The 13738-nt window shown below is 43.7% G+C and overlaps 1 protein-coding gene across 12 annotated transcripts in view; it reads right to left on the reverse strand.

The window, feature by feature from the left end:
• Window positions 1–1013: 1013 nt before the first annotated feature.
• The window catches only part of Eogt (EGF domain specific O-linked N-acetylglucosamine transferase), a 37657-nt gene continuing 24932 nt past the window's right edge, over window positions 1014–13738 (reverse strand). For 9 of the 12 annotated variants that reach the window (XM_017592766.3, XM_063286449.1, XM_008763145.4 and 6 more), the window contains 8 exons: window positions 11657–11749; window positions 11132–11203; window positions 10951–11037; window positions 9836–9904; window positions 6882–6943; window positions 4747–4866; window positions 3620–3722; window positions 1014–3147 (listed from right to left, as the gene is read on the reverse strand). In XM_017592766.3, the coding sequence (XP_017448255.1) occupies window positions 3001–3147; window positions 3620–3722; window positions 4747–4866; window positions 6882–6943; window positions 9836–9904; window positions 10951–11037; window positions 11132–11203; window positions 11657–11749 (753 nt within the window). In that variant the 3' untranslated portion in view covers window positions 1014–3000. Of the gene's footprint in view, window positions 3148–3619; window positions 3723–4746; window positions 4867–6881; window positions 6944–9835; window positions 9905–10950; window positions 11038–11074; window positions 11099–11131; window positions 11204–11656; window positions 11750–13738 lie in introns of those variants that run through there. The other 3 variants (NM_001009502.2, XM_039108043.2, XM_063286451.1) reach the window with 3 other exon arrangements.

Genomic DNA, 13738 nt, shown 5'->3' on the forward strand with positions numbered 1-13738 from the left:
CCATCTTCACCAAAACCTAAATTCCTTGTAACTAAGCTGTCTTCCCAGAGTCCACTGAGAGTAACTGGTTGACAGCAGTGGCTGGCTCTGTGTGTTGACTGCATGAGCAATCAAAGGAGCACTGCTGAATGACAAGGCCTAGAGCCTTCAGGGCGTCACTTAATAGCAGCTAATTTACGTTGTTACTACTACTACTACTACTACTACTACTACTACTATTATTATTATTATTATTATTTATACATCATACAGCTTTCTGCCTGCATGTATGCCTGAAGGCCAGAAGAGGGCACCAGATCTCATTACAGATGGTTGAGAGCCACCATGTGGTTGCTGGGAATTGAACTCAGGACCTCTGGAAGGGCGGACAGTGCTCTTAACCTCTGAGCCATCTCTCTGGCCCCTAATTTACTTTTTTTTTTTTAATGATTTCTTTTTAAGACAACATTTTTCTGTGTAGTCCTAGCTGTCCTGGAACTCACTCTGTAGACCAAGCTGTCCTCAAACATACAGTGAGTTTCCTGCTTCTGTCTCCTGAGTGTTGAGATTAAATGTATGCACCACTGCCATCACCACCACCCATCTAATGAGTTTGTTGTATGTGCATTGGTGTTTTGCTTGCATGTATGTATGTCTGTGTGAGGGTGTTGGGTCCCCTGGGATTGGAATTACAGATAGTTGTGAGCTGCTATGTGGGTGCTTGGAATTGAACCTGGGTCTTCTGGAAGAGCAGACTGTGCTTTAACCACTGAGCGATCTCTCCAGCCCCTGACTTTCTCTTGAACACAGAAGCCATTGTCCTCCTAATTTTTTTTTTTTGATGAGGTTTATGCAGGGCCACATTTGTGGGAAGCATCATACAACTGCTAAATAAATGTAAGGTATAATTTTTGATTGCACTGAACCCTTCATCAGTGAGCTAATTATTTTTTTAATCATGTGCAAGCTACCAGATTATTTTTAAAGCAGGAATGTGACATTCAGACACAGAAAACCCTGAAGATGTTCAGATATTTAAATGAAATATAGAAAACTTTATTCCAAAGCTATGTCTGAAATGTACAATGAAAGGTGTCCCCTTACAGACTTAATAAAAAGGGCCATGTCTACACTTTAAATTTTACAACCATTTGAAGATCTTCTGCTCCCACAAAAAAAGTCTGATAAAAAGTTAATCCCATCAATTAAAAATTTAAATGACTGTCTTTATATAAAGTATATTCTAAATGCAAAATATTCAGATACAGTTTCCAGGTGAGACTGTTCTCAGTTTCTGGAATCCTCGGTGGTCTGTGAACACAGGCCCCTGTGCTGCTTGCAATGAGGTAGGAGGACGACGGTTTTCCAGAAGCAGTCTTCCGGATGGTTCTCTTCGGATGATCAGGGCAAAAGGATCTTTCCAAGCCCCCTCCTGTGGAGCACCCCTCCTCCCCCCGCCTACCTAGTATTCTGCACCTAGAACAGCGGCAAACATGCCATCCAACAATTCCTCATGTTACAGTTTTTTTTCCAAACAATTTTACGACCCGAAGAGAAGTCCTGCCTACGAAGGGTCACTATTTCCTTTAAAGATAATAAATAAACTCTGCAGTCTTTTAACAAATCCTGAAAGGAAATGGCAGCAAGCTTCCGAGGAGGCATTGGTTACCAATATTTTATTTTGTAGGTCACTCCTCTAAAATTTAAAAATAAAGTCCTTGGCTGGGATTTGCTAAGTGCACTGTAGAAATTAAAAGTAGCCTCGAATGTTAACAAGACTCAAGCATCATCCCACTGTACAACAGAATAAACCCAGGAGCTGTACGCTCAGCAGTCGGTTAAAGCCAGTGCAGGGAAGCCTGCATCACACATCCTGTTTACTCTGTGCCACTTTTTTAGGGCTTTTGTTTTGATTGGGTAATTCACAGGTCTACTGTGTTTTTAAGCTCTTACTTTAAAAAACAAAAACAAAAACAAACAGAGAAAGAGTCTTCTCTTCATGTGGCAACTTGGCAGTTTTTACAAAGGCTACGGTTACCTTCATCCTGCCGGACGTGGATACCCATAGCTGTCCGTGCTTACAAACGCTTGCCTGACGGAAACTAAGACTCCCTGGCAAGTCAGCACGAATGCTCTCCATGGCTGGAGGGTCAGTGGAGATGGTACTGCAGAATGTTCCAGTGGGTTCCTATCAACATTGCCATTACATACATGATCCAAAAGAGATACAGAAACACAAATTAATAAATACAAAAGCATGATTTTCTTTCAGGCTCTTGATGCACGTAAGCTGGAGTTGACTAAACACTGGTCTATAGCACATTCCTATAGCTTGGTCCTGATAGTCACAGGCTTGGACTGGTGTGTGTGTGTGTGTGCGTGTGTGCATGCATGAGAAAGAGAGAGAGAGAGAGAGAGAGAGAGAGAGAGAGAGAGAGAGAGAGAGTATGTGTGTATGTTGCTAGGGATTAAACCCAACCAACCCCTAAAACCATATTTATGAACACACAATGGTAAACAATAATAGTCCTGAGTTTACCCAAGTAGGTAAACATCAAGCTGTGACACTCTGGAATTACGACCACTTACAGTTAACAAACACACTTATCAGTTCTGAAGCCACCGAAGGTGACAACTTTGGTGTCCCAACTGGAAAGCTCAGCTACACCAATGGGCATCTGCCCAGCTCTAAACTATAAAAGTAACATTTTTTTTTCAGTGCAAAAATACTGCTGATAAATAGCCAGGACACGAGAGACATGGGGGAGACTTAAAGTACCCTGAAGGTGCGCTTTCACACGAAAAGGTGATTCTGTAGACAGGCGTGGTCGTGCTCATCTGTAAGCTGAGTGCTCAGCTGGCTGAGGCAAGGGGATCATGAGTTCAAGACCAGCCTGAGCTACGTTCAGAAGTAAAGTCCGTGAATCATCTTACAGTAGGATATGAGAGGTTGTTCTGCTCCTTTGATTGTGTGTCTGCCTGTGGGAGTGTCCAACACCGTGGTAAACAACCTGGGCATTTCTATAGTTCATCGTGGTTCTTCTTCAACGGCCACTGCGGGTGCTGCAGTACATGTTCTGCAGCCTGCAGGACAAGGTACATGAATTCCTCTACGTCGAAAGAGTAGTTGGTAAACTTCGGGTGCTCCCCCAGAGTTGGATGGTGCCCCTGCAGAAACAAACCAGAACAGAATGCCAAAGTCACTGAGGGCGTGTCTTTTCTATAGACAAAACATCATCTTACTTTGGCTAACTCGACTATTTCAACATGGGCTGGCAAGCTTTCCCCACAGAGGTCCCAGTGATCGTTTCAGTTCTGCAAACCATCTGCGCTCAGTCACAGATGCTCTGCCAAGGAAATGCATAAGCAAGCCCAGACAATATGCAGGCAATTGTGGTGGTTCCCAATAAAACTTTATTTACAAAAACAATTGGTGGGCCAGATTTGTACCATTAGAGCTACTGTTTGCCGATAGCTGCTGTGTATAAACTGATGTCAGCTGCCTTAGCCACGCTGAGGTTTCCTCTAATTTGCAAATACAAAATAAACCTTTTCAGGAAGCAAACAGAGAACACCTTTGAGGCTCAGCGATGGCTTGCATTTTAATAACTGGACTCCAAACCACTTGACTGAATGTTACCTTATCTTGAGGAAACACTTTGCTGGGCTTCTGCCAGGTGATGTAGTAGATGCCTCTGAGCCTGGCCAGGTCTAAGTAACAGCGCTCATCCTCACAGTTGTACCTAAGAACACAAGGGTGTCACACAGGACGTGAGGCTTTTGTCCTGGGGGTTGCCTAGTGTGTAACATTCTAGGGGGAAAATCATCTACTCCCCAAATATGGTCTTACTAAAGGTTTTGTAAATAACAAACAAGAGAGAGATAACTTCACACACATTCTCAGGGCTGGAAGGCAGCACGCTGTGGTAGTACTGGCCCAGCATGAATAAGGCCCAGGGCACGAGAGCAGCACAAAATCAAGTTTAAATTAATATTCTCAATACCTTGTCTTAATTTTTAAAGACCAGAGTAAGAGGGAGGAGTCAGTACCTTATTCAATAGGTCCTATCGCCTGTGAATCGAAGACTGTCTCGTAAGATATTATCTTTACATACATGGAAAATGTATGTCACCTCCCTGTGTGCAGGGAGGTAATGCATTCAAGGTTAAGCAGCTGGTTAAGGAAGGAAGCAAAAAATCCCACCCCAGGTCTGCTGGGTTCCCATATCTTACCTACCCCCCCCCCCCCATTTCTCCTTTCGTCCATCCTTCCTCTCTAGGACAAATGAATTAAGACAGAATTCACAATTGCCTTCTACCTCAGGAACAGCTTGAAAATGTTGGGCCAAGTATGAGAAGTTTGTAACAACCTTTCCTTGGATAGTCTCCTATGGATTCATCCCCCTCCCCCATCTCTGCCTCAGACACACTGGGTAAGCAATCCTTTGGAGAGAGGGCCTCTGCTCTCCCTGCCTACGCCACCCTACTCTCTCTCAGTATAGGAATTATACTGACTGCAGGGAAGGAAGTGATCACGGTTGAGAGGCAGTGGTGAACTCCGAGTTGGGAAACCGCAGAATCACATCCTGAGAAAGGCGAGAGGCGGCACTGAGGCTGTAAGGATAAGGTGCTGGCAGACCTCAGACCTTTTAGCTCGAGGTTGCTTTTCTTTCCAGACATCACCATGATGTAGCTTTTTGGTAGTACATTAGGGTTTCTAATGCCCAGGCTGAGCCTCGTAGCTCAGAACCTGCCTCCCATACTCACAGCTCGAATACAGCAGCCCAGTCTGGAAGGAAAAGTAAGTGGGTAAGACCAGCTCCGTGCATGCCGATAAATATGTCCGTGTTGTGCGTGATCCTTAGCTGATCTAAAAACCCGAGTTCTCTGCAATATGGGGACAACACAAGAAAGATGGGATGAAGGGAGCTAGTCCATGATCCACAGAGACAGCATTTATACACTTGTGTCACACTCCACACCCGCACTGTTGTGACAACCTCAATAGTAGTTAATAAGTCATTCCTTGATAGCGTAACAAGCTCTCTAAGCACAAACTATTATGTTTTTCAAGGGAACATATAATAAGAAAATCACAATACATGATATCAACACAATTACAAATATAGATACCCAAATAAAAGGTGTCATTCAAATACAGGCAGATAATACTGTAGGGCAAAGCTCCTAGGCCCCACTCTCCTCTCTTCCTGGAAAAGGGAAGTGAACAAGTGCTGACAAGCTATGAGGATATTCCAAGCTGAAAACTACTTCCTCCTGTGTCAGTGGAAGAAGCCACCACAGCACAGCATACTGTGTCAAACAGAGAATTTGCATCTTCAGAGCATGGCTGCCTGTGTAAGGTGAGAGGAAGCTGGTGGAGCGTAACAGCAGGCCCTAACTGAGTGATTGTCTGACAGCTTTGCATTTCTCCATCCCCGGCACGAGAGGCACACTGTCCACCATACTGGGATCCCAGCCGCAAAGCCCAGGGGCCTCATGATCATTCTTTTTTTAAATATGATTTATTTAATGTATGTGAGTACACTGTCACTGTCTTCAGACACAGGAGAAGAGGGCAGCGGATCCCATTACAGATGGATGTGAGCCACCATGTGGTTGCTGGGAATTGAACTCAGGACCTCTGGAAGAGCAGACAGTGCTCTTAACCACTGAGCCATCTCTCCAGCCCTCATAATCACATTCTTACTGATTCATCCTGTTAGAAACTAGGGGCTCATGAGTGAGCGACAGCACAGCACGCCCAAGCTTATGTAGATATGGGAAGTGCATCTATGGCAGGTACCCCTCAGGCTCACAGGCTTGGACTGGTGTGTGTGTGCGTGCGTGCGTGTGTGCGTGCATGTGTAATATAGGAAAAAGACTATCAATAGTCCTACATTGGATCATAGGTGGATAGAGAGAAAACTTCACTTTTTCTTTGTGTTATTTTGTGAGAGCTTTCTTCTTGAATTTTTAGGATTAGATCTAATCATTTTATTTGATGTACATGTCTGGCCTGCATGTGTGTCTTTGTACCATGCCTGTGTTTGGTGCCCCCAGAGGTCAGAAAAAGGCATTGGAGCCTTTGTTAGTGTAATAAACAGCTGTTTGACCACCATGTGGATGCTGGGAACCAAGCCTGGGTGGTCTGCAAGAGCAACAAGTGCTCTTAAGCACTGACATCTCCAGTCTGCTTTGCTCTTCCTTATATTGCTAAGCTTCTACAAGGAGCATCTACTTCTGAACAGAGCCATTGCAGTGTGACTGTTCTCAAACCAACAGGACGAGACATCGGGGAGAGGCATACTGTTTCCTTCCTTCTTTCTTTTTTTTTATATTTTTCTTTTTAGAGACGAGGTTTAACTGTGTAACCCAAGCTGCCCTGGAACTCGCTCTGTAGACCAGGCTGAGCTTAAACCCCCAGATATCAGCCTCCGAGTGCTGGGATTGAAGGTATGCACCCCCATTGCCTGGCAGCATATTCTCTTTCCAAGCCTTTTGGTTCCACCAGAATTTAAAAAGAAATGTAAAATATTTTATAAGTTTTTTTTTAATCCATGACTTTCAAAGCTGAAACCCATTAGCTAACAGGGTAAATTAGGTCATATATATATACATATATATATGAGTATAAATGTATACGTGTGTGTGCATGTAAAAATTTAATACTAGGTACAAATTCAGAAATTTCAAACAGAAATCTGGATTCATTATTTCTCCAGAATAATTAGATTGTACCAGGAGACCTCAGAAAGCCCAGCAGCTCCCCTGAACTCGAAGCCTCTGTCATCCCCGTTTTGTTTTATAACTGTCCTCTGAGTGTCACTTCTTGGTCTACAAGAGTCGGTGCTCCCACTACCCACCAGTGAGTGGTTCAAAGGTGAGAGGCCCCAGCTTACCTGTACTTGTAATCAACCACCCGGACTTCAAATGTGGATACTGTTTTCAGGGCATTTACCAGCTGGAAAAAGAAGAACATGCAGAATGATTCTTCCTTCTTTTCTGCTTTCCTTTAGGAATCCTAAAGTTCACTTTTTAGTTTTGTTTTTATGTGTGTGTTCATAGAGTGCCCACCTGTACAGAGGACAACTTTACATGTTGCTTCTCAGAAATACTTTCTGCCTCACTTGCCCTGGAGCCAGCTACAACCACACCTGCCGTGTGTGTGTGTGTGTGTGTGTGTGTGTGTGTGGTGTGTGTGTGTGTGTGTGTGCATGTGTGTATTGTGAGTGTATGTGTGTGTGCATGTGTGTCAGTATGCATGCATGTATATGAGTGTGTGTGTTGTGAGTGTGTGCATGCACGTGTATGTATGTGTGTGTGAGTGTATGTGTGCGTGTGTGAGTGTATGTGTGTGTGTGTATGTGTGTGTGTGCATGTATATACACGCACACACTGTCCTGTGTTCATGTATACAGAAGCCAGAGAACATCAGATGTCTTCCTTATGGTGTGTGGTGTTTGGTGTGTGTGTGTGTGTTACATGTCAGTGTGGCTGTGTAAACATGTGCTTGCAGGTGTGCATATATTTGGAGGTCCAAGGTCAACACCAGGTGTCTTTCCTCCATGGTTCTTAGTCTGTTCTTTCTGAGACAAAGTCTCCCCCTGAACCGGGAGCTCCAGTTTACGTAGACTGGTTGGTCAGTGAGCTTTGGAGAGTCCTCCCTCTCTGCTGCCCACCCCACCTTCCATCCCCATGCTGGAGAACGCCACCATCCTAGGCTTTGTACGTGGGTTCGAGTCCTCGAGCCTGCACAGCAGTTACTTTGTCAGTGGAGCCATTTTAGTCCCTTCCCTTTAGTATTCTGAGACAGACTCTCACTGAACCCAAAGCTCACTGTTTTGAGTAGACCGTCTGGCCAATGAGCTCCCAGGATCTGCAGGTTGCTGTTCCCCAATACTGGGGTTATACACACACGCAGCCATGCCCAGCTTCTAAGTCAGTGCTGGAGATTTGAACTTAGATTCTCTTGCTTTTACAACAACAATTCTCCTTACCCAGTGAGCCATCTCCCCAACTCCTAACATTTGTTAATTTTTGGTGGATAAAAGATTTGTAAGCATTACATATCATTTATGCCTATCACTTAGACCTTATTTAAATTCCAATGCTGAGTGACCATACCTCTTGAATTCCTCACCCTGTTTCTTAGCATTTCAGAGCACCTGGTGATTTGAGGACAAGGGGATACAGTGCCCCTGACACTACGTTGACCTGGTTCTTTCCATCTACTGTCTCACTTCAAACAGACCACTCAGACCCCAGGCCCCATCCTTTGAGAATATTCCTCTCTCTATGAACTCTCTCACATCACTCTTGGCTCTGGCAGGCAGGAAGTAACAGCAGCACCACAACTCTGAGTCCCCCACAGCACTGTCTCCTGACACTCACAGGTTGCATCTGTACCAGGTGGCCCTTCACAACAACAGCATCAACATCAATGGCTACAAAATGCCTTGATCTAGGCCTGGTTCAATCCCTGACAGAGACAGAGAGAGAAGGAGAGAGGAAGGGAGGGAGGGAACACACCCTGCGCTGCTGACCACACAATCTCTAACCTTAAGCAGTGCCTCCAAATCACTGAAAGCAACGAATTGCTGATCCCCTTTTATACACATGATGCACAACTGCACAACACACATGTGGTCAAAGACAGAATTGTTTCTCTACAGCCACTTCTTCCCCAGGAAAGCACTGATTAGGTAGCACAATCCTTCTTCATTTTATGAGGTAGACTATATCAAAGAAATCGCATGCGCCTGCAAGTCCCAGAATGTGTCCTTTCTCTAATCTCCAGCCATAAAGCAGTATCTCAACACACCTTGTACTGGGCTAAGCTTGCAGCAACCATCATTTAACCAGACCGCCTGGGAGCCAGGCCAGACTCTTGGCACTCAGGAGGCTGGACAGTAGGATTGGGAGCTCAAGACCAGCTGGCCTACATGATGAATTCAAGGTGAGCCTGGGCTATACACACCTGAGTCTTACTGTCCGTTCACTGGTCAAAGTACCATTGCCCTTGTTGTACATACCCTTTGCAACCCATTTCCTGTCTTAAAGGACAAGCAGCATGTTCTTGGGCCTGCCCTGGGGAGCAACGTTTGTACAGTCTGCCCACGGATTCTGAAAACATCAGGCCTGCACCATAGCTGGGCCTTTCCCTGGACTTTCTTCCCACTGGTTTGGTGCTATTCCCTGGCCTGCCCTTTCCTAATCGCCTGGACTCGTAGGCACACCCAACCTCCTCTTGCATCTCGCTGCCGTGAGAGGGCTAACTGTCAAGAGCAGGCTCACTATCTGGGCTCCCGTGATTATCTGCTCAGTATGAGGCTGGGTACAATGTATGATTATGTGCTGCTGAAATAAACCGAATGGCTAGGAGCAGTTTCCGAGACATTCACCCAGTTGTATGTGTTGCCGGATGCTACGGAAATACCAGGTAACACCAATCATCTCTCAAAAGGCAGGTTTGCATGTTGTTGCTAGTTTGCCTGGAGGGAGAATTTTCACCCTTCTGCTGCAGTCCAGACAAGACATGTTTTGTTTGGCTTTGGTTTTGCCTGTATTCTATCTAGAGCTCATGGAGGTGAACATTTACAATAGAGCAGATCTGGATAGGGTGGGAGTTTGGAGAAGCTAAAAGCCAGTAGTTGCAATAGGCTTAAGCTATTGTGTACCTCTAGAAATGAATAGTTTCAAATAAAAACTTCTACTGCAATATGAAACACACACACACACACACACACACAGAAAGAGAGAGAGAGAGAGAGAGAGAGAGAGAGAGAGAGAGAGAGAGAGCACATTAACTAAGGAAGGCAAAGTCACTACCAAAAGTTCATACCAAAACACTAACCTCATTTTGGTTCAGGATTTTCCGGTATTCTGTGCTGCGTGCAAGAATGGTAACTCGAAGTTTCCCATCCTGTGATCAAAATGAAAAGTAGGAATAATATTGGATATGCTAAGACCAAAAAAAAAAAAAAAAAAAAAAAAACAAAACAAAACAAAAACAAACAAACAAAAAAACAACAACCAAATCTCACATGCAATTTCCCAGAGAGGTGAAACTCACTAAGGAGACACAGAAACTATTAGCCAGACTCCTTAACCATTATCCATTATCTCAGGAAATTATATATCTATTTTATAAGAAAATACATCTATACAATGAATTAATACTCAGCTGTACACAGGGACAAAACATATCCTATTGCAGTATGGAGAGAAATGCAAGGCACTAAGTTAACATAAGACAGGGGCATGTTCTCCCTCAGATACAGAAGCTAAAGTTGCTGAAGGGGTGCACAAGAAAATACTGAGAATATGATAGATTAGTAGACATGCACCCTGGGGAGGAGAGAAAGGGGGTGGTCACTAGATACACATTACAGATATAGGAGAATTGAGGTTTGCTGTCAAAATCACTGTAGTGTTAATAGATTTGCCAATAATATACTAGTTCTAAGAAAGCTAAGAGAAAAGGTTTAGAACACTCTCACAACAAAGACATAATTGATGCTTGAGGTAACACAAGTGCTTTGATAATTACACTGTGCCCTGTGTCAAACTATAACACTGCACCCTAGAGATGTGTACAATTATTGTATGTTGATGAGGAATACAAATAAGTGTATCCACTTTAGCCATGGAAGGCAACACCTGCTCATTCCACTACTATTACTTTGTTGCTTGGTGGGGTGGATTGTTTTTAGCAGGGGTTACATGAGTTCAATGGGAGAATACAGGAAGACATGGGTAAAGAAATAGACAACCGACAAGGAGGATAAGGGTGTTCTTACAGCATCCTTTAGCTTATCTTTGGTGGCTACTGGCTACTGAATTCAGAGCACTACGGGTTCAGCAATGTTGTCATAGCAAACACTGCCTCCTCCTTATTTGTTTTCCTACAAAGATGGCGTCAGAGATGACTACTCAGGTCTACCTCAGAACCCATAGCATATCCATTACCTTGGGTCCCTCTTGAGAGATGTTCAGCCTGTGCAGCACGTGCTGGGAGAAGGCCCTGAATAACCCAGTGTTCTGACAGCCAGAGATCTAAAACAAAAGCGCCAGTTCACGTGACAGCAAATACTCCCACACTGGGATTTCAGATGACCTCGAGAAACACAAGGATGTCTTAGATGCTTACCAGAGGCGTGTTATAGAACAGCCCGTACCGCATGCGGGGCAGCAACGAAAACACAGCTTCTTTAAAACACACCTAAGTAGAGAGACCGTTTAGAAGATAGCAAAATAAGGAGAGCCGCTCCCTGCGTGGGACACCACAGCACGGTGTGCACCTTTCACAGGATAGACAGCACGGTAAGGGGTGTGCCCTTCATGTGGTAGATGACACCACAGCAATGTGCGAACCATTCGTAGGACATCACAATAAGGTATGCACCATTCATAAAACAGACAGCACAGTAAGGCAAGCACCCTTCAAGCCAAAACAGCAGTCCTCATTTTACAAAGTAAACCTTTCCAAGGTTTTAAGGTTTATTTACAAAAATTCTAGCTATAAAACAAACAAACCACATCAACAACAACCAAACACCACCAAGAAGTCAGGATCAGTGGTAACAGCCAAGAGAAACTTAAATTAAATATTCACTATATGAGTTAGTCACTGGCACTTGACAGTCATTTCAAGACATTTCACTAGTTCTAGTACCTTTTTGGAATCGTAGGTTTTCAAATGTATGACGTCATAGTCAGTAAATGCTTTCCAGGTATCAGAGAAGAGGTCACCGTATCCATAAGAGCTCTGAAGGTAGAAACAAGAAGTTAGTGCCACAAGAGGATACTTCAAAGGACCCATACATATGACACCATTTATACACACAATAATATCATCACTGAGCAAAGTCCATCGTTGTAAGTAGATTGTACTTGGAAGGAAATTTCAAAGTGAGAAATTGGCTGGAAAACTTATACATCAAATGAATATTCTCTCGCTGAATAATGAAGCGTTCACATTAATAATGTCACTACTTACATAACATTATACAACAACCTGTAATGCTAACAATGTCGGGTATGCAAGCCCAGGCATTGTTCTAAGGACTATAGATTATTATTTTATCAAACTACTCTGCAGTTCTAATGAGCTAGCTGATGTCCTCATCCTTGATTTATACACAAGCAAACTGTATGTAAATTCAGATAGTTTGTCTGAATGGTAGAACTAATGAGTCATAGTACTGCGGTCAAGCCGTGTCTGTGGTCTCAGACTTCATGCCCATATACTCCATGCCTGCTGTTTCTCGGTGGGAACCTGTCCCAGTGTATTTATCAGATTCCTCTCCTCCCTGGAAGGTAGAAGGTAATTAGAAACTCTGCCAGGTAAAGGGAGAGGCTTGGTCCATTTTTAAACGATGTGACTCAGACTGAAGAATTCAGCCCAGAGACAAAAGAAACACAGGTCATAGGGGTATATTCAAAATCTGCAATTACTTGTCCATTCTGTTGTCTCTTGATGATTATAGAATTTTTTGTTTAGATTTTGAAATTTTTAGGCTTCTCCTGATATTTCAAAAGTATGGAGAACTGTCAGATAAGGTGACACAGAAAGGCTTTGCTGGAGTGTTTCTCCAGCAATGGTACAATAAAGACCCTCAACACTAACAACAACGAAACTGTCCTGTTGCTCAATGATAAATAAAGAGTAATTAAAAGAAGTAATTCCAGACAATTTCTTGAGATAAAATACTGTAGGTAATATAAGATGCCTCTGAAAGGAAATTTTAATGATAAAATAGGGTGATTCTGACTGAACCCTTCCCAGGAAACTTGTGAATTATTCAACAATAGCCACTTCTAGAAACTTCATCTTCAACATCCTCCAAATTCAAATTATCCAGCAGTGAAAGAAGAAAGGAACATCTTCCCACCTCATACTGAAGAATCTTTGGGCGTTCCACAAGGTGACAAACAGACAAACAAACCCTCCTCCTGTCAGGTTTCAAATCTGAACACACCAGAGCCTCAGACACACAAACACTACTTGTAGGACTCCGCCCACAGGAGTAATGAAGAGGGTGTAGAGAGAAGGACACGGTTCACCCTCTGGACCTGAGGGTTCACTCACACTGATAGAAAATATCCAGAGAAGAAGCCGTGTCTTCATTGACTGCATACAGACCTTTTCTCTGCGACACTGTAGTATAACCACTGTTTGCGTGTACTGGGCTATGTGAGTAACCCAGTGGTGATTTCAGAGCATCTAGAAGGATGTGCATGGCCACATGCAATTCCATACCACTTAACACAGAGGACCTGAGCAGCCATGGATTTGGGTGTCCAGAGTGGATCTTGGCACTAGTCTCCTACAGACCCAGGGAGAACACTGCATATAGGAAAGATGCTGATAACATCCAGGGCATAGCTCAGAAGCAGAAGGAAAGGAAATGTAGGGTGAAGGAACATGGTGGGCGAAGGGAGAGGAACACATGCAGGAAATCCAACAGATGGAAAAATGCTGGCACCATTCAAAAACAGACATGGAAAGGTGCCCTTGTACTCAGAGAGCATATTTATATAATGATATCGATAAATCTTTATACAAATGATATGCATAGAGAGCCTTACACAAACCCTGATAAAACTTTGTGTAAGGCTATATTTCCATTTATTCCCTTGGGGGACAATGCAATTGGAGAGAGAGGAAGAGACTTAGAGGAAAAAGAACTTTCCCACTCCTGCATTGTTGACCTCACAAGAATCAGTCATTAGCTCTATGGTTAAAAAGGAAGAG

This window comes from Rattus norvegicus, chromosome 4, assembly GCF_036323735.1.
Source record: "Rattus norvegicus strain BN/NHsdMcwi chromosome 4, GRCr8, whole genome shotgun sequence".
NCBI lineage: Eukaryota > Metazoa > Chordata > Mammalia > Rodentia > Muridae > Rattus > Rattus norvegicus.